Source organism: Panthera onca, chromosome B4 (assembly GCF_046562875.1).
Source record: "Panthera onca isolate mPanOnc1 chromosome B4, mPanOnc1 haplotype 2, whole genome shotgun sequence".
Taxonomy (NCBI): Eukaryota; Metazoa; Chordata; class Mammalia; order Carnivora; family Felidae; genus Panthera; species Panthera onca.
The window spans coordinates 67,597,563-67,624,518 of NC_138345.1; the positions used below are offsets into that span (position 1 = coordinate 67,597,563).

At 35.3% G+C, this 26,956-nt stretch overlaps 1 protein-coding gene across 1 annotated transcript in view; it reads left to right on the top strand.

Annotated features, from left to right (window-relative positions):
• The window catches only part of LRRK2 (leucine rich repeat kinase 2), a 136,502-nt gene that overhangs the window by 71,140 nt on the left and 38,406 nt on the right, over window positions 1-26,956 (top strand). Inside the window, exons 27-39 of the mRNA XM_060657922.3 lie at window positions 1,936-2,122; window positions 3,450-3,631; window positions 6,449-6,678; window positions 7,053-7,180; window positions 9,112-9,330; window positions 12,683-12,884; window positions 13,924-14,012; window positions 19,005-19,192; window positions 20,040-20,194; window positions 20,779-20,925; window positions 21,065-21,256; window positions 22,633-22,779; window positions 26,446-26,546. Of these exons, the coding sequence (XP_060513905.3) occupies window positions 1,936-2,122; window positions 3,450-3,631; window positions 6,449-6,678; window positions 7,053-7,180; window positions 9,112-9,330; window positions 12,683-12,884; window positions 13,924-14,012; window positions 19,005-19,192; window positions 20,040-20,194; window positions 20,779-20,925; window positions 21,065-21,256; window positions 22,633-22,779; window positions 26,446-26,546 (2,167 nt within the window). The remainder of the gene's footprint in view (window positions 1-1,935; window positions 2,123-3,449; window positions 3,632-6,448; window positions 6,679-7,052; window positions 7,181-9,111; window positions 9,331-12,682; window positions 12,885-13,923; window positions 14,013-19,004; window positions 19,193-20,039; window positions 20,195-20,778; window positions 20,926-21,064; window positions 21,257-22,632; window positions 22,780-26,445; window positions 26,547-26,956) is intronic.

The following is a 26,956-nucleotide window of genomic DNA, read 5'->3' on the forward strand; positions in this document are numbered from 1 at the left end:
AGGTATTTGGGGATGTTTCTAGTTAGTTTCATTAAAAAAATGAAAGCTTCCTATGTTATCTTAAATACCATTATGACTGTGTTGTATATATTATAAACCAAATCCATAAGTGTATATGTGCAAATATATATATATATATATGTATAGGCAAATAATGCTTAGTTATAATCTAGGCATAGAAGATGTCAAACAGACATATAATAATTAATTTCAATCTGGCTTTAGAATGTGTTAGACACTGTTTTAAGTGCTCAATGGTGGATGCTGCCTTTAATTGTCCTAATAAAACTGGAAATAGGTGCTGTTATTATCTCCACTTTATAATGAGAATATGATTTTATTAAAGAGATGAAGTAACTTGCGTAAAGTCACAATTCTTAAACTCTGGTGGCTCAACCTTCTAGTCTTAACTCATGTATGCAGGCACCTCTAGAATACAGGTGGTCTTATATTTTAAACATAGTATGTTCCTGGGGTGCCTGGGTGGCTCAATCAGTTGAGCATCTGACTTTGGCTCTGGTCATGATCTCATGGTTTGTGAGTTCGAGCCCTGTGTCAAGCTCTGTGCTGACAGCTCAGAACCTGGAGCCTGTTTCAGATCTGTGTCTCCCTCTCTCTCTGCCCCTCCGCCACTCATGCTCTGTCTCTCTCTCTCTCTCTCAAAAATAAATAAACATTAAAAAATAAAAATAAAAAAAACATAATATGTTCCTGAAAATGTGTTTGAAAGTCAAATATTTATGAAAGTTAATTAGTAGATACATTACCATAAAGGTTTCTTCCCAAATAACTAAAAATATTATTCGGTCCTTAATTGCTCTATACTTTTAGACAACATCTCCAGATATACATTTCTAGCATTTTGTATATATTTCTTTAAAATAATTTTCTGTGAAACAAAAGAATATGCATTTGCCAGCTTAAGTTCCCATTGAGGCTAAAAAGGATTGCTTTTGAACAGTCTGGTGATTCTTGGCTTTATCTAAGTTGTATGGTTTGTTAGATATTCACATCTTTTCTCTAAAACAGTCCAATTAATTTTCTTATTTTCACACATCTTTATGAGATAGTTAAGGGCAGAATCCAGGATCATTGTAAAATGAGAGCAAAAACATGTAGACCTGAATCTTGGTGTAGAAGGCTGTACGACTACATGAGCTTAGGCAGAACCAATTCATCATGGTTCAGATATGCTGCATGAAAGGGGTCAGTATATAACTGCAAAAGTCCAGGCAACCTTTACATGGTCAAATATATCACCATCACTGACTGTGTATTCTTCCTACACATGTACGCTTATATGTGACATGTGTTTTTCTGTCGTTTCCTGCAAACTTTGGGGAGTGTATTCCTGCATGAAAGCAACCAATTTGCATTGGGCCTACCACATGCAAGACATCATGTTCAGTGTTGAGATATTTGTCATACTGAGACAAGCTGTTAAAAGGTTATGCCCCTGCATGTTATTAATTAGCTCCAGGACATAACCTCTGAAGAATCCTCCCAGTAACGAGGGAAATTGAAAAGAGAAGCGGGGAGCTACATATTTGTAACCCTTGTATAGAAGGCATATTTATAAATCTTGTATAGAAATGACCATTTTTGCCTTTGTTAATTATGATTTCTCATGCATCATAAACATTGGTAAACACTTGCTCTTTCATTCTAAGATTGACATTTTCATGGTTCTGAAGTAAGGAAATTATGCTTCAGTTTTGTTTTTAATGGTCCTTATTCATTTAAATGTTGTTCCTAGTGAGACATACTTTTTTCTAGCCCATATACGTCTCTATGAACACACAAGAACACATGCATACTTAAATATAAATAATGTTAGTTTTAAAGTTGTTTCTCTGGTGAAAATTGCTTGTGATATTATCTCACGTGTTGTGGAAGCACTCATTTGGCTTTTATCTTGACATTGTATTGTTCTAGCTTACGGTCCTTAGATATGAGCAGCAATGATATTCAATATCTACCGAGTCCTGCACACTGGAAATCTTTGAACTTAAGGGAACTCTTGTTCAGTTTTAATCAGATCAGCATCTTGGACTTGAGGGAAAAAGCACATGTGTGGTCAAGAGTAGAGAAACTGCATCTTGCTCATAATAAACTGAAAGAGGTAAGAGGTCATCCTATTTGTTTAAAATGATTGCCGATTTAATAATGTGCTTTTGTGATTTGAAAACATCACAGATTGGCCATTTTGAAATCTGTTTGATATTTCTTATCTTTGAATAACATCCAATCCTACCATGAAGTAAATGGGCATATTAGCGTAGGTTAACTTTCTTAAAAATCCCTTTGTGTTCTAGTTTTGAAGAATTATATGGACATATATATTTAATTATGAATATGTGTAATGCTCTAAGTGTTTTATTTTTCACTAAATCTCTGATCTCATCACAGACTCACAGATACTCTATATTTCCCAAGTTGTTGCTGAGCCATACGCAGTATGTGTTTTTCAGCTGACTTTCCTATTTTCTTAAACTTGTGCATGCCTCCATCATGCTGCCCTTTACCCCAGTGGGTCAGCCTTCTTTGCTTCACTCCATTGCCTCTGTTGTAAATCTAAAACTGATTTTTCCATTCATCCGAGAAAAAAAATATATTTTTGCCAACTTCAAGTTTTTTTGTATATGAAAGCCAAAAAGAATTAAGTTCAGAAAAACTGTGGGGGCACCTGGGTGGCTCAGTCAAGTGTTCGACTTCAGTCCATGTCATTATCTCACGGTTCATGAGTTCAAACCCTGCATCGGGCTCTATGCTGAAAGCTCAGAGCCTGGAGTCTGCTTCAGATTCTGTGTCTCCCTCTCTCTCTGCCCCTCTCCTGCTCACACTCTGTCTCTCTCTCAAAAATAAACATTAAAAAAAATTAAAAAGAAACTGTGAATATTTTTTGCTACTTTTTTTTTTTTTTTTATTTTGTCAGCAAATCATTGTTTTCTGTTGTAAAAGTAATGCACACTGCTTAACAATTTGGAAGAGGAAAAAATAAAAAGACCTCCTACCAGGATACTACCTAAAGTGTAAACATTTAGTTATATTTTTAGAACATTATGTTGTATGTAAGTTTATAACTAGATCTTTATAGTTTTACTGAAGAACATAGTGTAAAGGAACAGACTGAAGTCACAGATGACTGGATTTAGATAAATATAAAAAACTTCTTTACTTTCAGTGTTGTGAGGAGGAGATGTTTACCAAGGGAGAATGGGTTTTTAAAGATTATAAATAAGTGATATATGTTGTTTTGGGTAAGTCATTTATACTTGCATATATTTGTATTGACAACTATGACAGATTCTGCTGAGAGATTATTCAAGTTGCAGATAGGCTCTCTGAGCCTTTCTCATTTCCTAGTAAGCACCTTGTTTCTTGGCAACACACATTTCTTCCTTCCTACCAACAGGATTTGCCCTTTTTTTTTTTTTTATCTCATTAAGATTCCTCCTGAGATTGGCTCTCTTGAAAACCTGACCTCCTTTGATGTCAGTTACAATCTGGAACTGAGATCCTTTCCTAATGAAATGGGGAAATTAAGCAAAATATGGGATCTTCCTTTGGATGAACTACGTCTTAATTTTGATTTTAAACATATAGGATGTAAAGCCAAAGACATCATAAGGTTAGATAATTTTATTTCCATTTTTAAAATTAAGTTTGCTTCAGATGTTTTTTAGTCTGTGACTTTGATGGATATAATAGTTATGATTTAGGAAATAATACATAGTACTGTTTCATGGTAATATGCTATGTGTCATTTGCCTTTTATTTAATAAATGGGTTCATTTGGTGCCACTGAAGAGCTTTTCATTTTCTCCTAGCCAAGCTGATGTGGAGAGAATGGCTTTCCTTTCTTATCCATGCTTTTCATTAGAAATGGACTCTAAAAGGAAATTATGGCTATTTGGTCTCTAGTTACAAATATATGTTCTAAAGAAATAGTGCAAAGTATAATGACTTCTCAAGCTGCATTTCATATAGTGAATTGTTACCATGTGTCTGTTATATCTTAAAGCATTATAGATACTTAAATGATATAAAATTACTAACTTCAATTTTGCCTGAGGGTGAATAACCTACTAACCCTGGTCATTTTTGAAACCACCAAAGCTCTCCAGACATCACTGCTTGTGGTCTTCACACATTATGAACTTCAAATATCTTTGCTAATGGACTGTATCTTACTCTCTGTCACCACTTCAGTGTGTCAGTCTTACTATTGCCTACTTGTAAAGTTATTTAATCCCATTTCCACCAAATTACTCCTATCTATATTTATCTTGCAGGCTTCAGCTCATTTGTCACCTCTCTGTATCCATGACTTGACTATAATATCCAGCAGGGCAGGGACCATGGCTGCATTCACTCGTAGTGTGATTCTTGTCACCTAACATAAAGCCTGGCATATAATTGATCACTGTTGAATTACCAGTGAACTACATACTTACTTAATTCTCTTATGCTTAAATTTTCTTAAATTACATTTAACTTTTTATCTTTTTATGAGGAAAGATTTGGTTTTCTGTTCCCCTAGACTTGATTTAATTTGCAAAGTAAGGCTTTGTCACTAGCTAAACTAAACATGACTACCTTTTATTCTACCTGATTGTTTCCCATGATTTTCTCTCCTGAAACTGGATAGATGTTCAAATTAAAATGGGTTCAATTCTTGGTAAACATTTAGCAGAACTACTTTTTAGGGTATTATGCTGTATGATGAAGCCACTATATCTACTTGTAAATGTGTTTAACATTTTGAGTAGAGGAGACTGGAGTACTTTAGAAATTGTAGGCATCATTTCCTTTTTTGAAGGATGACTTTTTCAAAGTGTGCTGACTTCTTACTAGACATTTGGGCCATGGATATTCTTGCTTATTGATAATAAAAACAGAGGGGCACTTGGGTGGCTCAGTTGGTTGAACGTCCGACTTCGGCTCAGGTCATGATCTCGCAGTCGGTGAGTTCGAGCCCCGCATCGGGCTCTGTGCTGACAGCTCAGAGCCTGGAGCCTGTTTCAGATTCTGTGTCTCCCTCTCTCTCTGCCCCTCCCACACTCATTCTCTGTCTCTTTCTGTCAAAAATATATAAACACTAAAAAAATTAAAAAACAAAAACAAAACAGCGTAAGTTGTATGTGAGAAAATGATTTCAATAATAACAGGCACAATATCTGATCTGTCAGGTTGTATTTTCTCAAGCATCGAATTAAATCATGAAAAGTAATGATGGCTTTTGTTCAGATCCTTGAGAATGTTGGTCAGAATCCTATTAGATTCTGGATCTAATGGATCAGTCAATATTCCCTAAAATTGACATATGACTTATTTTGCTCCTTTAATTTTAGTTCTTAATGTTTATTCATTTTTGAGAGACAGAGAGAGAGCACGAGCAGGGGAGGGGCAGAGAGAGAGGGAGACACAGTATCCGAAGCAGGCTCCAGGCTTTGAACTGTCAGCACAGAGCCCCACATGGGGCTCGAACTCATGGACCATGAGATCATGACCTGAGACTAGGTCGGACACTCAACCAACTGAGCCACCCAGGTGTCTCAGTTTTGCTCCTTTAATTTTAAACTGTGGCAACATTTCAACATAGTTAAAAATATGACTTTCTATATCCAACATATTTTTAAGAACATTTAAAATCTAGTATTAATTTAAAGGTGGTCTGCTTCGCTACCTACACCACTTCGAATTAGTTTCAATTATTTTTTTCATTAAGATTGTTAGAAAAAGCAACATATTATCTGCTGATAGTATAATAGTTTACATGTATTAATTTATAACATAACCAGTATGTTCTCAGTTTCCATTTGTACTATATATATGTATCTATGATATATATGAATGTATACATTATATATACAATATATAGTATATATACATACACACACACACACACACACACACACACAGGCACATATAATATATCCAGTGAGACCTCACTATCAAAGTTTAGTATAACAGTATGCATATATACTCTATCTTCATTCTCTGTCATAGGGGCTTTGTAAAATTTTATACCTTGTAATTTTTAGGGTTTTATCTGTGTTATTTAAAGAAATTCATATATATATATATGTATACACATATATATGTACATATATATACACCCAATGCTAATTACTTCATAATTATTAGCATTCTAATTACTGTTGCAAACATATTTTGATTATTTCTGGTGATAGTGTAACAGGTCATTTTTTTGATAATGCTACCAGTCATTATCAACTACATTAACATCGCTCACAAAATATATGCACTAACAGTGTTGAAAGACATGTGCCCTTATTAGGTCCATGAGCTAAGCACTGTTTGGCACTATATTTTAGAACAGTCTGGTATTTTAAAAATTTCAACACCTAAGAATTCACCTATATCTTAAGTAACAGTGTTAATTAAGCAGCTTATTATTTTACTTTTGTCTTTCAAATACCAGGTTTCTTCAGCAGCGGTTAAAAAAGGCTGTGCCCTATAACCGAATGAAACTTATGATTGTGGGAAATACTGGGAGTGGTAAAACCACCTTACTGCAGCAACTAACGAAAAGCAAGAAATCAGATCCTGGGGTGCAAAGCGCCACAGTTGGTATAGATGTGAAGGACTGGCCTATCCAAATAAGAGGCAAAGGGAAGAAAGACCTCATTCTAAATGTGTGGGATTTTGCAGGTATTTCTTTCACTAGAATATTTTGTTCACATTTATCTTTTACTTAGGACAGGGATTTAAAAGCCGAGATTTTGTTCCAGTACCGCAACGAGACATGGTGGATCCTACAGAATTATTCCAAAGCCATTTACTTCTAATTTTAACCTTTGCCACCAGGGTGAATTCCATGGAGGGACATGTTAGGAACCAATAGGAGCCAGCTAAAGCTTAAATACTTGGTTTGGTAGCTGACATATATGCTGAAACTTGTCAATCCCTAGTAAAAACCCAGTATAGTCTTCTAAACATGGTCTGTTGGCTGTTTTCCTCTCTCTCTCTTTGTATGATAAATAGTGATATTATCACCTAAAACAATGGCTCCAATCTTTATTTAGGTCGTGAGGAATTCTACAGCACTCATCCTCACTTCATGACCCAGCGGGCCCTCTACCTGGCTGTCTATGACCTCAGCAAAGGGCAGGCTGAAGTCGATGCCATGAAGCCTTGGCTCTTCAATATAAAGGTGGTCTGTTCTAATCGTTTGAAAATAGAAAATAACATTTATTTTAATCGTTTGAAAATAGAAAATAACATTTATTTTTGTATGTGTAAGGTAATTTATTTTGGACAAACAGTTGCTTCAAACAGTCTCCTCACTTTTTTTTTTTAATTTTTTTTTTTTTAATGTTTTATTTATTTTTGAGACAGAGAGAGACAGAGCATGAACAGGGGAGGGTCAGCGAGAGGGAGACACAGAATCTGAAACAGGCTCCAGGCTCTGAGCTGGCAGCACAGAGCCTGATGCGGGGCTCGAATTCACGGACCGCAAGATCATGACCTGAGCCGAAGTCGGCCGCCCAACCGACTGAGCCACCCAGGCGCCCCATCTCCTCACTTTTTAAAAATGAAGTTGGAAGCACTGAAATTTGGGGGCACCTGGCTGTCTCTGTTGGTTAAGCATCTGACTCTTGATTTCAGCTCAATGCTTGGGATTCTCTCTCTGCCCCTCCTCTGCTCATACTCTCTGTCTCCTCTCTCTCAAAATAAGTAAATAAACATTAAAAAAATTTAAAACTAGGAAGCACTAAAGTTTTGAGTTGGGGACTTTTTAGTGTAATTAAGCTGTGACATGAAAATAGTGTGTTCCATATTGATGAATGTTAAAGATACTTAAAACCCTTTTAAGCTATAAAAATTGAAAATATATACATTATATATATATATACACACACATATAATGGATATATATATATATATACACATATAATGTGTATATATATATATAATGTTTTTGATCATTTTATTTCCTTTTTAAAAATTTTTTCATGTTTATTTCTGAGAGAGAGAGAGAGAGAGAGAAAGTGAGGGAGGGGCAGAGAGAGAGGGAGACACAGCATCCAAAGCAGGCTCCAGGCTCTGAGTGATCAGCACAGAGCCCAATGCATGGCTCAAACTCACAAGCCGTGAGATCATGACGTGACCCAAAGCTGGATGCTTAACCAACTGAGCCACCCAGGCACCCCAATCACTTTATTTCTTAAATGAAGGACAAACCTCCCTAATTTAAAATAAACTACACTAAACAAAAGCAATCCATGAATCATTAGCTATGCCCTCATTGGCGATTTAGTAGGAAGTCCTTCAGATCTTACACTTTTAAATGGCACCCTATTAATATGCTCTTATATTTGGAATCTCTTTTTGTGATTTTTCCATTTTGTCCCTTGCTGTCATGCTATTCCTTAGCTATTCCTTGATGTAGTACTGGTTCTTAGAATTGAAATAAAGTAGGAGTGATGCTCTTTGAATGAAGCTTCAGTGGGCTCTTCTGTGAGTCAAGTCCTTAAAAAGGTTTGTGTCAGGACATTTTAGCAGATATTTTGGCCGCATACAAGCTCATTTGTAATTTTGGTAATTTTTTTTAACTTCCTTGTATTGGTCAGAATTAGCCCAAGTGAATAGTGGCAGTGATACTTTAGTGCCTTTTTTTCTTGTTCATGTAGACTACAAATTGGATGAGTTTAAAATGAATTCAGGAGATTGACTTTACAGATAAGGAGGAGAAAATATAAACCATATTATGTCACTTTGATACGGTCTTGCGTTTATTAAATGCTTATTTTGTTTAGAAGTCCAAAGTACACTTAGAGAATAACCCGTTTTAAGGCATAAAAGAAAAGAAAAACAGACCACTAGTCTTATACAGGCCACCTGAAAAAAATGATAAAAATTGGAATAAGAAGGGGCATAAAAATGACTTCAAAATTTCGTTAAGGTTACATTTTTTTCCCCTAGGTTTAAGGAAGGAAAGACAGTTGACATTTTCTTCTTCTTGACGTGTTTGAGTTTTTCATTTCCTTTCAACTGAATTTCATAAAAACTGAATGTGAATAGAACCGTAAGCAGTCTTGATTTTAAAACAAACACAAGAGTATTTTGTATCATTTCCTGTAGGCCCGTGCTTCTTCTTCCCCTGTGATTCTTGTTGGCACACATTTGGATGTTTCCGATGAAAAGCAGCGCAAAGCCTGCATAAGTAAAATCACCAAGGAACTGCTGAACAAGCGAGGGTTTCCTGCAATAAGAGATTACCACTTTGTGAATGCCACAGAGGAATCTGATGCTTTGGCAAAGCTTCGGAAAACCATCATAAATGAGAGTCTTAATTTCAAGGTAACGTGGTTAATGCCTATTGTGGGCTGGTGGGTAAATATAATTTATTAACTCTCATGCTACACAACTGCTTAGAAATGTCAGAAGTCTTGAGAAAGAACAACTATCTTAAAATTGTGGTTTTTTCATAGTTGTTAGCATTATTAAAGCGCTTTCAGTTTTAAAATTACTTATGCCATGTCTCATTTCAAATGCATAGAAATGAGAATAAACATCATTAGAGGATCCTGAAGGACAAACACTAAGAATGTCTGGGAGACTGAGAGAATATTTCTGAGAGAATCTGAGAACATTTCTGATGCCCTTTTTCTCACTTTTTGTCATGGTGATTCAAAGAATACACATGAATATTGGGATCTTGGGATCATCTTCCCTCTGTTGTTCTTTGTTGTTTCACTTGCTCTTTTCTTTCAGAGTTCCTGTTCTAGGTGCATTTTGATCTATGTGCTGTTCCTTTTGTCTCTTGTCACTGTGACGATACCCATTCCACTTTTTTATCTCCCCCTCAGTATTGTGAGATGGCTCTTTGATGTGGTTGCCGAGGTCATGAATTTGATTTTCAACAATGCCTAAACAATTTTTAGTGCATATAAACTGGGTTTTCCATTTTAGAAATTATGTTTTGATTTCCAAAGTTCTGGTAAGCCAAATGTAATTCATAGGGTTCATAAAGCACAAATAAGTTGGTTATCCAGGAGAAACGTTATTTTTAATACTTGCAGGAAAAAGAAATCTTTCCTGAGTTCTGCAGATACTGTGGTATAAAATGCACTGAAAATTCCTCAAATAGTTCGATGTGACAAACACAATGGTGAATTTCATTGTTAGTCCCTGGTGGTTTCGTTCATTAGCACTAATGATCAAGGCCATGGCTTATAACTAGGGTCCTGTGTATCCTGGGCATTCCCAGCATAATTAATAGTGTCCTACTACATTCTCAAAAGCATTCCAATTTGGATGATAAATTACACAGTCACCCTGGTTATAATGTGTTGGCCAGTTAGCTTAGTTCTGTTCCATTTTCACAGATTATGCTCCTATCTAAAACCTAATGAGCCATTTATAAATGTGTTGGTCCTTGTGATGCCCAGGGGGAGAATTTGCATGTTTATATCTTTCAACACATTTGTCACCATCACTAAAAGGTTTTACCAGTGGTGGGTCAGTAGTGGCATCTTATGTAAGAAGAATGATACATTATTTATTTGCAAATTTTCCTACTCTCTAATTGGACATAGGATTAGAAAGTATTATGACTTGTAAGAAACGAATACACAAAATTCAGACATCCAATTAAATATTCTCTTTATGCAGGCGGTTTCCTTCTGAGACTGTACCTATACATACAGAACTTTGTTTTTACTTACTATGTTTTAATAGTTCCTATTTTCATCATTTATATTGGACCATATATCATATTTTTAAAAAGACTTCTTTAAGAATAAGTTTGTTTTGAAAAAGCCTGAATTTAGTTGCAACAAATAGATAAAGTATGGATAGTTTAGTTGAAGTATGGATAAACTGGTTGGTTCAGCTGGCTGGACTAGTACTGCTTTAGTGTAAAGCAATTTATCACTGTCCATCAACAGGACCTGTTTTCCTCCTGAGCTTATGACTGATCACTGAGGCTGATACAAGGAGGTAAAAGAAATGCTTTGAGAAATGGCCATATATTGCTACGGATGTATATTGTTAATGGCTGCACCATTCTGGCATTTTGGTTTGAAAATCCATTTGATTGCTTTGTAGAATTCTGGCTTTTTCAGGATCACCCAGAATCAATTAGCCTGCCAGAACTAGAATATTCTTTCCTCCTTGAGATGCTTCAATTGTATTCAAATAGCAGCTTTGAATTTATTGGAGATCACTTTTTGCCCTCTCACTTGTTTTTCATTTTCTCCTTCTCTCTTGGCTCTTCTCTAATCTTTCCCTGTCTTGCCCTTATTAACACGTGCCTTTGCAGACTCTAAAATAAATTTTTTTATTGGCTGTTGGGGACCTCATAATCAAGCTAAAAGGAGAAGTAGGACAAAACAGAGTTCATTGCCAACATTGCCTCTTTCAAACTTGTCCAGCCCATTAGCAGTGGGATCTTTTGCTGGCCCTGTAACTCAGCCATAAAAAGTTCATCCCTTTGCTGTATAATTTGCTTTCTGTGAGAACCCCTGTTTACTTCCATATGTAGGTTTTCTTTCTTGAGTTAGAACACAAACTTCAATATGAATTTCTATTTTATCTTAATTTACGAATGATGAGGAAGGTGAATATGAAAAGTGAAGATTAGTGAAATTGTATTTAATTTACTAGGAGGGCATTGGATATAGGAAAACAATGTTCTGAATGACTGTTTGGAGGTGAATATGTAAGTAATAGTATGACTGTTTAAATAAAGCTCCTTAAAGTTCTAGTTAGGAGTAGAAAAAGAGCAAGTTAAATTTGCATGTGTGTGTGATAAAACCCAATTTCTGTTTATAATAAGTTTAAGAAATTAAGTAGAAATTCTCAGGTAAAAAGAATATAGAAGAATATATACATGGGTTGAGAAATGGGGAGAGTTTGCCACCTGGTGGTTTTCAGAGGCATTTTAGTTACTGTTGTTTCAGTGGCATTTCTATTTAAAATTAGATTTTCCTGGAAAAAAGAAAAAATTGGAAAAGATGTTTTATCATAGAAACTATCATCTTAAAGCTATTCTTTAAAAGTTGTTATTTTGTATATGTAAGTAAGTAGACAATGATTGTATTGTAAATGTAACAGACCAAAAATCATCCTCTCATGTCAAAATTGTTGGCGTGTAGATGGTTTATTATTTTCCTAAATTTAAAATTCCATGAAAAAGTATTTCTTGGGTGAGGAGATTTCGTGTCTCCTCCTGGGGAGACATGGAATATACACATATCAGGTACATTTTGCAAATAACAAGCACAAAATTTAATGTTTTACTTTGGGGCATGGATATTTTCATCTAATAAATAAGGCCCCAAAGCTCTTGTAATACTTCCTGACTTATTATGGTAGCATATCTATTGCATATATGTTTAATGTCTTAGAAAATAAAAAATCCTTTCTTTATGATTAGTGATTTATCCTGGAGTATATCATGGATATTTTGGGGTAGTTAGCTAAATATTTCCATACTATTTTGTTTGATAGTTATTTCTAAATTGGCTTCTGTGTTTATATTTTTTCTTATTTTAGTATCATTTTATTTATCCTTCACAGCTTAAATAGTTTTACATCACATTTGAATAATATATCACTTTCTGAACAACTATTAGCACTGAATTTACCAGCCACCTTCAGGCAGATGAATAAAATGGATTTTTACAGCTTGTCATTTGTAATTACACAGATCCGAGATCAGCCTGTCGTTGGGCAGCTGATTCCAGACTGCTATGTAGAACTTGAGAAAATCATTTTATCGGAACGTAAAAATGTGCCAATTGAATTTCCTGTAATCGACCGGAAACGATTATTACAACTCGTAAAAGAAAATCAGCTACAGTTGGATGAAAATGAGCTTCCTCATGCGGTTCACTTCCTAAATGAATCAGGTTAGTATGTTTGTTACATATTTTTTCAAAACTCCACTGTAGTCATTGTAAAAATGTATCTGAACCTTGTATAGAATTTGCATTCAAAATTTAACAGAATTCTTTGACCACTGACTTTTTCCTTTTGAAAGGTCATCATGTGCAATGACATTGAATCATATGTCATGCCATAGGAAAAAAACATTTAGGAAACCATCTAAGGGCAGTGGTGGGAAAAGTATCCGAGTAGGAGTTAAAACATGTGGGTTCTAGAAATTGACTTAACTATTGAGGAGCTTTGGGACCCCAAACACAAGCCATATCCTTTCATGGTATCAATTGAATTTACTGTGTGGAAGTTATTTATATACTCTAAAGGGTAAGTATTATTGGGATGGTCTAACTGGGCACTTAGAGAATCAGTGGTTACCTGAGACAGTAAACCTATTGAATGGCAGATCTTGCCTGTTGCATCACTCATTGTCAGCATGGTCTCACAGATAAAGATGCTTATAGTGGCGTCTGTGCTGTTTGTGTACTTGATCAGTATAACCCTGCTAAAAACGTGTGAGTTAATTTGTAGTACTAGGGTAAGTGACTGCAAAGCTGCTTTTAATCCCTAGAGTCTGTTGTATGAAAAATTACCTTCACATGGATTATAATCTGTTCCTTTCCCTCCATTATTCTTAAACTAGTAGCTTTCTGCAATACCCTATGTTTCTTACCTATATTTGAAAATAAGATGGCTTGTAGAATATGTTTAGAAAGCCGAAACATTTTGTGAACTTTTGATTATTTGTAAATATATGAAAGACAGTGCATGCAATTATCTCAAATATGCTTATATATGATCATTTTATGTAGTTCCAAAAATACTTTCTAATACTTGGACTTTAGGGATTGGAAACTGGGATGCTCAGGTGCTAGCCTCAGCTCTTCCGCCAACAGTGCTGAGGTTTCCTCATCTGTAAAATGAGGAGGTTGGACTAGATTCTCTCCAAAGTCCCTTGATAATTGTATCTTCTAGATTCCATGTTTCACTGTTTGATTTTTACTACAGGGGTCCTTCTTCATTTTCAAGACCCAGCGCTGCAGTTAAGTGACTTATATTTTGTGGAACCCAAGTGGCTTTGTAAAGTCATGGCACAGGTTGGTATTTTGTATTTTTGTGGCATAAGGGCAATGACTGAAGAGAGGAACAAGTGACACCCAGAGAACTGAGCATTATAGAGTTTGTATTCAGTTAAAGTAGAAAATCCTATAAATGGAGACTACTGTAGAGCAGTTCATGTAGAAGACTGCATAAAGAAGAGCTTCATGGAAGAAGGGAAAATGTTTGAGAGTTCACTTTAATGTCTTTGTTTCCAACTTGTGAACAGATGTTGTACCACTCTGTTCCACAGTGCTTTTCTAGATCCTTATGACACTTTAGTTTGGTTATTGATATAGTCAGTTGAATGGAAGCTTTGTGAAAATCCTTGGGGCAAATATACATAAGAAAATTGAGTCTATGGATGTAAAACCTTTAACTGGACAACATGGAGGGGAGTTTTGACTCTTGAGTGGATTATAAGCTGTAAACGTTTATTGTTTTGAAAACTTTGGATGGTGGTGGTTATGGCTGTTTTTTCTCCATTTATATTTCATATGGAAAGATTTTTTCTTCTACCAGTGATAATTACCAATGAGATTATCTTAATTAGTTAGCATAACCCATCTCTACAGGTTTGCCACAGAAAGCCATTCAATCAGAACGTACTAGCTCAGAGTTTCTCAATGTCGGCAATATTGACATTTTGGGCCAGATAATTATTTGTTGTGCATTATAGGATGATAGCAGCATCTTTAGTCTCTACCCTCTAGGTGCCAGTAGTACTGACCCAATATGACAAGCATAAATGTGTCCAGAGATCGCCAAACATCGGTGGGGGTGCAGAATCACCCTGGTTGAGAACAGCTCATCTAGCTTAATCATGAACTGAAGAGAGCTTGGGGAGGCCGTCTCCAGCACATGTATTCACTGGCAACTATTTTGAGTGTGGGCATAATTTAGAGTTTTGCATGTGACTCCCTGAGACCCTAAAATGATTCTGTTTACATTAGAATCATCTCTTCTAATTAAACCATAATAGTCATTAAATTCCCTCAGATAATTTTGAATGATAGTTCCTAAATTTTATCTAAAGAAAAAGAAGGCAGGTAGTTTGAAGAGGGAACTCATTTTGGCCTAAATCCTATATCATGGACCTTGAGAGCATATTGAAATGTATTGCAATTGGTAATTGTAATGTGACAGTAATACCTATTTTGGGAGATATTTTTTAAGTAGATTTTCATCCCTCTGAACATATGCCCTGGAAAGTGTGTTTCCACTCATCTGCTAAATGAGAATGGAGCTGGTAACGTTGACTGGTCCGGAGCACAAGCTCTGTAGTCAGCATGACCCGTGTTCAAATCTCTTCTGTATCCATCCCAACACTGTGACATTTCTTAATATTTTAAGCCTTTGTTTCTTCACTTGTAAAATAAGGATAATAACAATATTATCTTCTACATTGCTTCCCTAATTCAGTGTAAGCGAGAAGTAACTGTTAGCTAATCTTATGTTTGACCTATTTAGTAATTTAAGGATATTATTTTAGGTAATAAAAATTTTTTTCAAAATTGTAAAGATGTATCCATGTAGTTTTAGAATGTGTGTCAGGTATGGGGCTAAATAAAACATATGTGTAGGTGGGTGCCAAGGGAGTTTTTTACATTTTTTTATGTTTTAAATGTTTATTTATTCTTGAGAGAGAGAGAGAGAGCGAGAGAGAGAGAGACAGAGCATGAGCGGGGGAGGGGCAGAGAAAGAGGGAGACACAGAATCTGAAGCAGGCTTCAGGCTTTGAGCTGTCAGCACAGAGCCTGACATGGGGCTGGAACTCACGAGCCATGAGATCATGACCTGAGCCGAAGTTGGATGCTTAACCTACTGGGCCACCCAGGAGCCCCAGATATAGCAAAGGGAGTTTTAAATATACCCTGAAGATTTTATTGTCCTGTGTGCCACACTATATCAGAAAATGACTAAACTCTATATAGTCAAGGAAAGGCTAAAGTTGCCCCCCAAAATGATGTGTTTCCCTGTGAATCGGGAATAAAGTTGTACAGATGTGGGTAGTATTAGGGTGTGCTTATCTTCTTCAGTAGAATAAAGAAGTGCTTTGTTTCAGAATCACCATCTTCTAACAAAAGCAACCTTCCACTATTACCACAATAAAATCCCTGAAGATTCATAGAGTGATTAAGTTGAAACTCTTATCAGCATAGTTTTACTATAAACATGATAATTTAAGTGAAAATTAAGTCAATAGTTTGAACAGTCCAAAGTTATATTGAGAGATAGATCTAAAGAGCCAGTATGATATTAACTTGAATTTTTTAATAATTTTATAAGTACTATATTTTTATTTATGCTAATATATTAAAATATAATGTCATTTTCACGAACACTTGAAGAGAATGAAAGCTATAAATAATCAAATGAAAACAAGAATGACTTATCTGATACCCATCAACAAAAATAAATAGGGGTATTCACCTCCGTGAATCATCAAAGGAAGGGCAGAAATAATTTCATGGTGCAAAAGCTCTAATGAGCCTCCTACCCTCTCTGTGACCCAGACTATTAGGTCACTAAACTTATTAAAGACATTTCCATCACTGCACAGAGAAGTTTACAAAATTCATTTAAATGTATGATAAAAGAAATATGAAATACACTTATTGAGTTAATCAGCTGGAACATTAAAAAGCTTGCATGGCAATTTAATCTTGATAAAAACTTGGGTGAGGAATCTGGAAAATTCTCTTTTTTGCCTAAGTGCATAAGTTAGCATTATAAGTTACTAGGATGAAGGAATATTAGGTCTTTGAAAGGTGATAAAATTAAGGCAGTGTTTTAGTTTTTTATTGCTATGAAACAAGATACCCCAAAACTTGAGTAAGCAAGTAAACTTAAGGTAAAACATCAACACTTTATTGTTTCTCACTTTTCTGTGGATTGACTGTGCTCAGCTGGGTGGTTCTGCTCCACATGGCATTGGCAAGGGTCATTCACTTGGCTTCCTTCATTGAGCGAGGCTGGAAAGTCTAAAAATGCCACACTCACATTTTTGGTATGTTGGTGTTCCTCTGTGTGGCCCCTCATATGACCAGTACTCACAAAGTTTAGGCCCAGAACTGGTAAAATATCAGTTCTGCTACTAGTGACCAGAGTAACCACAAAGCCCGTCCAGATCCAAGAGGAGGAGAATGGATAGATTTAATTTCTCAAAGGATTGAACACCATGCACGTAGAAGATGAGAAGATACTGGTGTCTATATTTGTAAACTATCTACTACAAACAGTGGCAGCACACCATAGATCTACTAAAAAATCAAGCACAAACCACCTATTTTAAAATCAATGTGTCTAAATAAAATAAATTAGAATAGTATACAATAATGGCTAACATACAAGGGGTTAGTTATGTGCTAATTTAAACATTTTCTCTTGTAATTCTCAGAACAGCTATTTTAATGGTACTATACTAGTCCCCATTTTGAAGATGAAGAAATTGATGGACAGAGAGGTTAAATAATTTATCCAAAGTTACATATTCAGGAAGAAGTATTAGGATTTCAAACCAAGTAGTTTGACTCCAGTGTCTAAAAAACTAACCCCAGGATAAAATGCTCCAAACTTCATTTTACCCGGATTTACTCATCCAACAATATTGACTTGACAACTACAATGTTCCTGATATTGTTCTGCAGGGAACAAGTTTCCTGCATTCATGAAGCTGACATTCAAGTTGAAGGAAACAACCAACAACTAAACTCTTACAGCGTCAGATGGTAGAGTGCTGTAAAGCAAATATAAAATATGGTTAGGGATAGAGAGTGAGTTGTGAGACAAGGAAACTTTAAGAATGCCAGAACAGGGGCGCATGGGTGGCTCAGTCGGTTAAGTGCCAACTGCAATGTGTTCTTTAATGACCCATTATATATTGTCATTAGACACCATTATGTTCAGTCAGTCATGCATTCATTGATTCAATAAACATTATATGTATCAAATAGAGAAATAGAGATGAGTGAGACAAGTCCCTGGGCCCAAGGATTTTGCAATCTAGTGTTTCACCCAACTGCATGATAATGTTCATAATGTTTGCTCCTATTTAAGTAGCCCTTGAATGTTACAGATCTACCAAAGAAATTAAGCACAAACCTCTTTTAAAAATTAGTTTGGCTAAATGAAATGTGATTTCATTTCATTCATCAAGGAATATGTGGATAGTAACGGCTGACATATGAGGGCATACTATATGCTAAAAATTGTCATATGCACTTTGCATGCCTTACGTATGTTACCTTATTTCAGTGTTATGGCAATCTAAGAAGCAGTCACTGTTATTATCTCATTTAAATTGTGGCTTAAGGAAGTTATATACCTTTCTCAAGGTAACAGAGATGGTAGTAGAGCCTGGATATGGCCTGGGTTCTTCTGAATTTATACTTTTAACTCATGATGATAATCAAAGCTCAAAGTATGATCTCTACACTAGAGTCATCTGAGTTTCTTGTTAAACAGATTCTCAAGCTTTATCCCAGACCTATTTCCGACTGAGTGGAGTCCAGCAAAATTCTGTAGTTGCTTTGTTTGAGGACCACAAAACTGTACTGTACTGCCTCTCTTCCCATTGATAGAAACCATTTCCTATTATATAAACATAAAGTAACATTTCTGTGGCAAACCTGTAGTGAGAACAGTCTGGAAGATAATTTCCCTATGAATGTATCATTGATGAGACTATAATAAGGATGAGGGGTGTTGGATTGATCTGTTAATTGGATCTAGGAAAGCTTAAGATTCGTTGATTTCAGAGGATATCTATAACTTCTGATCTGAATTTGCTCCCTTAATTTAATAAATTTTCTGTGGAGGAGTGGTTGTCCCACTGGGCTTCTAGTAAAGAAATGAGGTCCCATGTTGTACTTGACAATGTTAAAATTGTTCTGATCATTTTCACTGAGCAAAGAGATACAAAATGCTTTAAATTCAGAACTTTTCAGAAAATAAATTGGAGCGATTATTTACAAGTTTAAATCTTTCAGATTTTGACAGTGAAAGTGGAAGGCTATCCAAAACATCCTAAGGGAATCATTTCACGCAGAGATGTGGAAAAATTTCTTTCAAAGAAAAAGAGGTTTCCAAAGAACTACATGTCACAGTACTTTAAACTCCTAGAAAAATTCCAGATTGCCCTGCCAATAGGAGAAGAATATTTGCTGGTTCCAAGCAGGTAAACCTAAACTTAAAATTTCAATTACCTTGTGGAAACTCACCATCTGTTATGTATTTTAATTGTCAAAATAACTTTTGTTTATGATAAATGTACTAATTTTATTTTGCTTCTGGTGTATACATTCTACTGAAGTATAACATTTACTTTTAATGAAAACACTGCATTTGACATTTTAAAGATACAGTGAAACTTGTTTTATGTATATAATTAGTTTGGTTTATCACTGCTTAAATTACTTAAAGGTAAATAGTGATTATTCTGTGTGTGTTCATGTGTGTTCTTACATGGCATTGAGAGATTTGTATTAGACAGGTTCTGGGAAGATACTGAGTTTTCACCAGAAGAATTTATGGCAATGAATTTTCAGTGGGAGCGGCAACACAGTGGAGGCCTTGGTTCTAACCTTTTATTATAGAAGGTTGCTTTATATGTTATTAGTAGGAAATGTTATAAGGTATGTGATGTTGAAAAGTGTAAATTGCATTGATTGCTACATGATATCCAATTCCAAAAATACATATATACTTTTTTTCTAGGACTTGCATTTTTTAAGTTTTATATAATCGCTTCAAACTTGTCTCTGCATGACTAATTGTAATTATTTATTAGTTTAAAGAGGATTACTGAAAACATTTCACGCATCTGAGCATGCATTTGAATTGATTAAATAGCCATTGAATTTTTTGAAGAAGAAAGGACATGTAGCAAAAGAACATTATAAAAAAGTGCAATAAGCTAGAATATTTATTCTTCAACTCATTGATTCTCAAGTTGTAAAGCACTTTGGTTAACATGGTTGGGTGTATTATGAAGCTGTATAATGCTGATATCCTTTTCTTTTTAGTTTGTCTGACCACAGGCCTGTGATAGAGCTCCCTCATTGTGAGAACTCTGAAATTATCATTCGACTATATGAAATGCCTTATTTTCCAATGGGATTTTGGTCAAGGTTAATCAATCGATTACTTGAAATTTCACCTTACATGCTTTCAGGAAGAGGTATGTATTTAATGAAGACTTAATATTTGAGAAATTAGGGGGAAAGCATATTAAAATTAATATGTCATTTTCAGAGTTTATTTGTAAGGTCACTGAAAATCAGAAAAGAAGCTCAAAAGACTTCAGAGTAGCCAAGATAAAGACAGATAGGCTCATATAAGTTCATGTGGTTTGTCAAAAAGGAAATTTTTGCATTTACATTGCATTAAAATGAAACATTCAGGAAGTTTTTATTGTAGCCTGGCCAACAACCTCCTTTTAAAAGTTGTAAGAATTTACTTATGATTCTTTATCTTCTATTAATATACATATTAAACTACTTAACATCATGAACCTGAAATCCCTCTTAGCTTACCTACTGGGCATTTTGTTTATTTCATTGCAAAATTAAGGATAAAATACTTAATTTCATGTATAATAGTTACAGATGAGGACTTGTGTCATTAATGATTCCAATACTTTGTTTCAAACAAATATAGTTCTATTAGTCAAATGTGGTATGTGCAGTGATTTTTCTGCCCCTTTAATTTATGGAATAGTTAATGATTAATAGATTCATTTGGGTCCATTTAAACTTCTTTCAGAACGAGCACTTCGCCCAAACAGAATGTATTGGCGACAAGGCATCTACTTGAATTGGTCTCCTGAAGCTTATTGTCTGGTAGGATCTGAAGTCTTAGACCATCACCCAGAGAGTTTCTTAAAAATTACAGTTCCTTCGTGTAGAAAAGGTAAGGAAATTAATTCAACTTTGAATTGTACCACTAAAGAAATCTAAACTTTTCTTTTTATACTTACAGATCCTCTTTTCTGGCTTTGCAACATGAGGTTCGGGTAGGGTGTTAATGAGATCTTTTTTGGATTATGTAGGCTGTATTCTTTTGGGCCAAGTTGTGGACCACATCGATTCTCTCATGGAAGAATGGTTTCCTGGATTACTGGAAATTGATATCTGTGGTGAAGGAGAAACTCTGTTGAAGAAATGGGCATTATATAGTTTTAATGATGGTGAAGAACATCAAAAAATCTTGCTTGATGACTTGATGAAGAAAGCAGAAGAAGGTAGTGTTGATACAATTTCACATGTTTTTAAGTGATCCTTTTAGTATTTGTGGAATTTTGTAATGAATGTAAAAATAATTCTTACCTCTAAGGTATGAGTTAGAGGATACTGCATTCAATTATGGAGATAGTGGAGAAAGGTGGATTGTATTTGTTACCAAAAAGACCTCTGTGTTCTAGATTCAGAAGATTTTTGGTTTGAGAGTTTGAATACTGGCTCATTGAGCAAAATAATCTCATCTGTGAAATGGGAATACTAAAACCTACCTTATAGAATTGTTAATGAGGATTAAAATAGACGATGCATGCTTCCATAATTTGGCTATTGTAAATAATGCTGCAGTAAACATGGGGGTGCATATATCTTTTCAAAACAGTGTTTTTATTTTCTTTGGGTAAATATCAATAGAATCACATGGTAATTCTATTTTTAACTTTTTGAGGAACCTCCATACTGTTGTCCTCAGTGGCTGCACCAATTGGTATTCCTACCAACATCACTTGAGGGTTCCTTTAATTTCACATCCCTGCCAACACTTGGTATTTCTTGTTTTTGATTGTAGTCATTCTGACAGGTGTAAGGTGATAACTCATTGTGGTTTTGATTTGCATTTCCCTGATGACTAGTGATGTTGAGCAACCTAAGTGTCCATCTGTAGATGTTTTTGTAAAGAAGATGTGGTGTGTACACACACACACACACACACACACACACACACACACACAGGAATATTACTCAGCCATAAAAAGAATGAAATCTTGCCATTTGCAACAACATGGATGAACCTAGAGAGTATAATGCTAAGTGAAATAAGTCAGACAGAGAGAGACAAATACCATATGATTTCACTCATATGTGGAACTTAAAAAATAGAACAAATGAACAAACAAAGAAAAAAAAAGGAGACACAAAAACCCCAGATGCTTGCATACAGAGAACAAACCGGTGGTTCCCAGAAGGCAGGTGGGTTGTGGGATGGGTGAAATAGGTAAAGGGAATTAAGAGTACACTTATCATGATGAGCACTGAGAAATGTCAAGAATTTTTGAATCATTATATTATATGCCTGAGACTAATATAACACTTTATATTAATTATACTTGCATAAAAAATAAAATAGATGATACATAGAAATAACTTACAACTTGTTAACCATATAATAAGTGCCCCCATGAAGGTGGTTAAGAGAATAGATAGGTATTAATTAAACCTTTAAAACTTTCTCAAATTTTCTAGAGAAAAATAGGATTGGTAAGATAACCTAAGAGAGTGATTAGAAATCGTAGGAAATGTGATTTTTTTTGTAAGTCAAAAGCACACATTTACGTTCATCCTTCAAAGTCTGCTTGTAATAAATGTTTTATGTACTTCTCAGGAGACCTTCTAGTCAATCCAGAGCAACCAAGGCTCACCATTCCCATATCTCAAATTGCTCCTGACTTAATTTTGGCTGACCTGCCTAGAAATATTATGTTGAATAATGATGAATTGGAATTTGAACAAGCTCCAGAATTCCTCTTAGGTAACTGTTTTTGTTGGTTTGAGAATAAAAACTAGGATATAATTTTTCCTTATAATCTAGAATATATTTAAATATAATTATATTATCATAGGTTTTAGTGTCTTCATATATTTGTTATAATGGAATGATATAATGTTATCGTTATAATGATATAATGTTATCATTATAGTGATATAATGACTAATGTTATAATTGGAATGATATATTTTAAAGTAACGTGTCACATAAAGAATTTGATTTGCACACATTCTAATAGACTAGGTTCGAGATAAGAATGGGGCTACAATAAAAGCACACATTTGTGAAATATATCCTTGCATTTGCTTTAAGTCCCAGAAATGGGGGAGGGAGATAAGGAGATTTTCAGTTGTGTAATGCAGTCATTTTTCAGTCTCAGACAGAATAAGTAAAGGAAGAACACCTCTAGGTACTCATAGTAGCAGTTTTGTACCTTAGGATGACAGGCATGAATTTTCATAAAAATATTCATAAAACAATTTGGGATTAAAAATTCAGAAGCATTAATTTGGTGACATACTCAAGTTCTAAGCCTTCTTGAGAGTCATTGGGAACTGTGAAGAGCACTGATTTAATGTAAACTATTTGAGGACAATTCTGGCTTTACTTTGTAGAATATTGGTTGTTGTCTGTGTATACACTTCATTTTAATAAAATTTCCACAGAGAATGCCTGAAATATGTCAATACATTAAAACTATTAACAGAGAATGTCTAAAATTTGGGACATAACATGTAAAGGTAAATAAACTGCTTGGTACCTTTGTTCTTTACATAGAGAATTTTAGAATGAATATTTTGGAACTCTGGAAATGAATATATTAGTAGTAGTGGGTTAACACCAAATGCTGAATAGTCAATGCTAAATCCTAGATCTTAACCAACACCAGACTTGACCTGTGATTCAAAGGGTGCAGGTAAATACCACACATACATATTCTTTCTCTGAAGGAGTCTCAAGCCATCAGACAAAGCTCCCCAAAATATCTTTTATTAGTGCATTAAGATGAGTTTCATATATAGGACCCTTTGCACAGCATATGTAGAAATGCTCACAAAGTTTGTTTTGAAGCACCTGTGGGATTTTTTTTTTTCAGTTTTAATGATATAATTGACATACAGCACTGTAGAAGTTTAAGGTATACAGCAAATGATTTGACTTTACATATATCATGAAATGACTACCACAATGAATTTAGTTAGAATTGGTCATCCCATTTAGATGCAAAATAAAAGAAAAAGAAACAAATATATTTTTTTTATTTGTGTTGAGGTCTCATAGATTAACTAACTCTCTTAACAACTTTCAACATGTTGTCATGCTGGACATTCCATCCCCAGTATTTTTTTATCTTATAACTGGAAGTTTGTACCTTTTGACCACCTTCAAAAACACCTGTGGTCTGTATTTCATTAATTACACAGCAAGTAAAGTGCTTATATAAGTACTCCTCATTCTCTAGTCTCATGCCCCATAGACCCATAAATTTCATGTTCATTCACAATCTAGATCAGGGTTTCTCAGACTCTGCACTGTTGCCATTTTAGACTGAATAATTCTTTGTCATGGGGGCAGTCCTGTGCATCGTAGAATGTTTAGTAGCATCTTTGGCCTCTACCTACTAGATGTTAATGGTATCTCCTCACCTCCCCCTCCCCAGGTGTGACAATCAAAAATATCTCTAGACATTGAAAAACATAGGGGGTAGGGGTAGGGGAGCAACATCACCCTAGTTGGGAATCACTGATGTAAAAAAATGGGATATATCCTTCCAAAAACATTTTATGGGGCACCTGAGTGACTCAGTTAAGCGTCCCACTTTGGCTCAGGTCGTGATCTCACAGTTCGTGAGGTTGAGCCCCACTTTGGGCTCTGTGCTGACAGCATGGAGCCTCTGCCTCGATCCTCTGTGTCCCTCTCTCACTGCCCTTTCCTCGCTTGCTCTTGTGCTCTCTCTCAAAAATAAACATTAAAAAATATTAAAAAAATAAAAACATTTTATAATCAGAGACTCCCTATTCATTATTTGTAGTATGCTAGGGTAATATGATAGAGGTCATTCATTTCCATTTTCCTTGTAGGATGGGAGTGAATTTCAAGCCTTCAGTTGACATTTTCCTTCTGACATAGCAGTTCCTATACGACACTTCTTAATAGATTTGTGTATATTAATAGACTTGTTTTATGAATATATTTTTAATGTGCATTGTTTCTGAACATATAATATATGCTTACATATACTTATCATAGAGATTAAAATACGCAATTAATACAAATACAAAATATTTTAAAAATGTAAAATATCTAAGCTTCCCATAGATGCATAATTTCACCACTTAGACATAAGAGGTCTCAACATGGTTCTATTTCTTTGTAGATTTTTCTGAGTTCATTCACTTATGTCAATCAAGTGCTTATATTTCAAAGCACTGTATGAGAACCACAAATATTGTACAAAGGCTATACTGTATGTCAGTGAAGAGTAATAGCCCATGGAACTGATCATGGTTGATTTCTCAGGCCTTGCTATCTCAGTATGTATTGTACTTTATAGACTTGATAAACACTACAGAGTTGAGATGAAGGAGCAGCGGAGCTCTTTAAGTAACTATATAACAAGGGCATGGAAGCCTGAAGATACCAAGCATGATGAGGAGATTTTGGCTCTTTCAGTTTTCCAGGACAGTTGTTCTCAACCCTGGCTGGTTGGTCATTACTATCACCTAGGGAATTAAAAGAAAATCCTAATGACCAGTAACTCCTGTGATTAATTAGGTCAGAATCTTTGAGGGTGGACTCAGACATTGGTATTTTTAGAAGCTCCTCAGGTATCTCCTGCAGCCCAGACCCAGAGAACTACTGGGCTGGAGCCTAGGGAATGAGCAGTAGGGCAGGAAGAGAGCCTCAGGGGAAATTCGGAGCTACAGGTTGGATATGTCCTGATTTGGTATGTTATTAGGCAGACAGCATAGAATAATTTGTTTTTGAACAAAAAAAGTGTCACAAAGTGTAATTATAGGGAGATTGATTTTGCAGGTGAGGTAGACTGAGTTGGAGGTAATGAACTCAGGATGCCTCCGTGGTCTAGGCAGAAAGAACCAAGGGAGTGGAAATGGAAAGGAGGCATGGGGCAAAGAGCTAAGATGATTTTTCGGTTTTGAGTCCATAATGACCACAAAAAATTTTTTTTTTAAATAAGATATGTGAAATGGAATAAAAACTAGTTTGGAGACAAGGTAATGAATGTGGCTTGTGATGGAGCATGGTTGAGATTTGGAAGGGCATGCCAGTGGTCTCCAATGCAAAGTTGTAAATATAGGATAGAGCTCAGAAGTGGCTTGTGGCTGTAAATTAAGATGTGGAAGCACTCAACATATCGGAATTGATGGAGTTAGGGAGTCGGTGACATAATTGCGTGGGGAGTGTGTAGATGGAAGACGAGAAGGTTGAAACACAATCTTCAGGTGCATTGTAGTTCACACAGTAGCAGAAGGAGGAGGAAGCATCAAAGGAGACTTGATTCAATGAAACACATGGGTCAGATTTCTCTTCATGTATAAAACATATATAATCACAACCAAAATAATTTATCTAGCTTTTCTGCTTGGACAGATTAACAGAAGTGCTTTGTACTTTTCTTTTCAAAAGGTGATGGCAGTTTTGGATCTGTTTATCGAGCAGCCTATGAAGGAGAAGAAGTGGCTGTGAAGATTTTCAATAAACATACATCACTTAGATTGTTAAGACAAGTAAGAAATCCAATATTATTACATTAAATCGGACATGTTAACCTCCTGGAACTCTGGTTTTGCATGTGTTTATGAAAATGCAAAATGATCACATTTCCCCCCAAAGTCTACCTGAGTTTAGTTATGAAATCCCACTTTTGTCCCCTCTTTATGGAGTAAAAAAAAAAAAAAAGAGAGATCGTTTTGTTTCTCCTGTTGAAAAACAAAAAGACAGTATTCTGAGAATTTTTGTCCCAGGCTTCACAGTTACCTCCCCCAAGTACAGAAGAAAAGAAGGTACCTCTTTTGAGGTCCTGTGTTTCAAAGGAACCAAATCCGATACTCATTTAAAAATCTCTCTTGGCTTCACTTATATCACATGTTCTTTTCTCCATAAGCACTTATGTCCAGGATAGTGCTTTGCACCGATG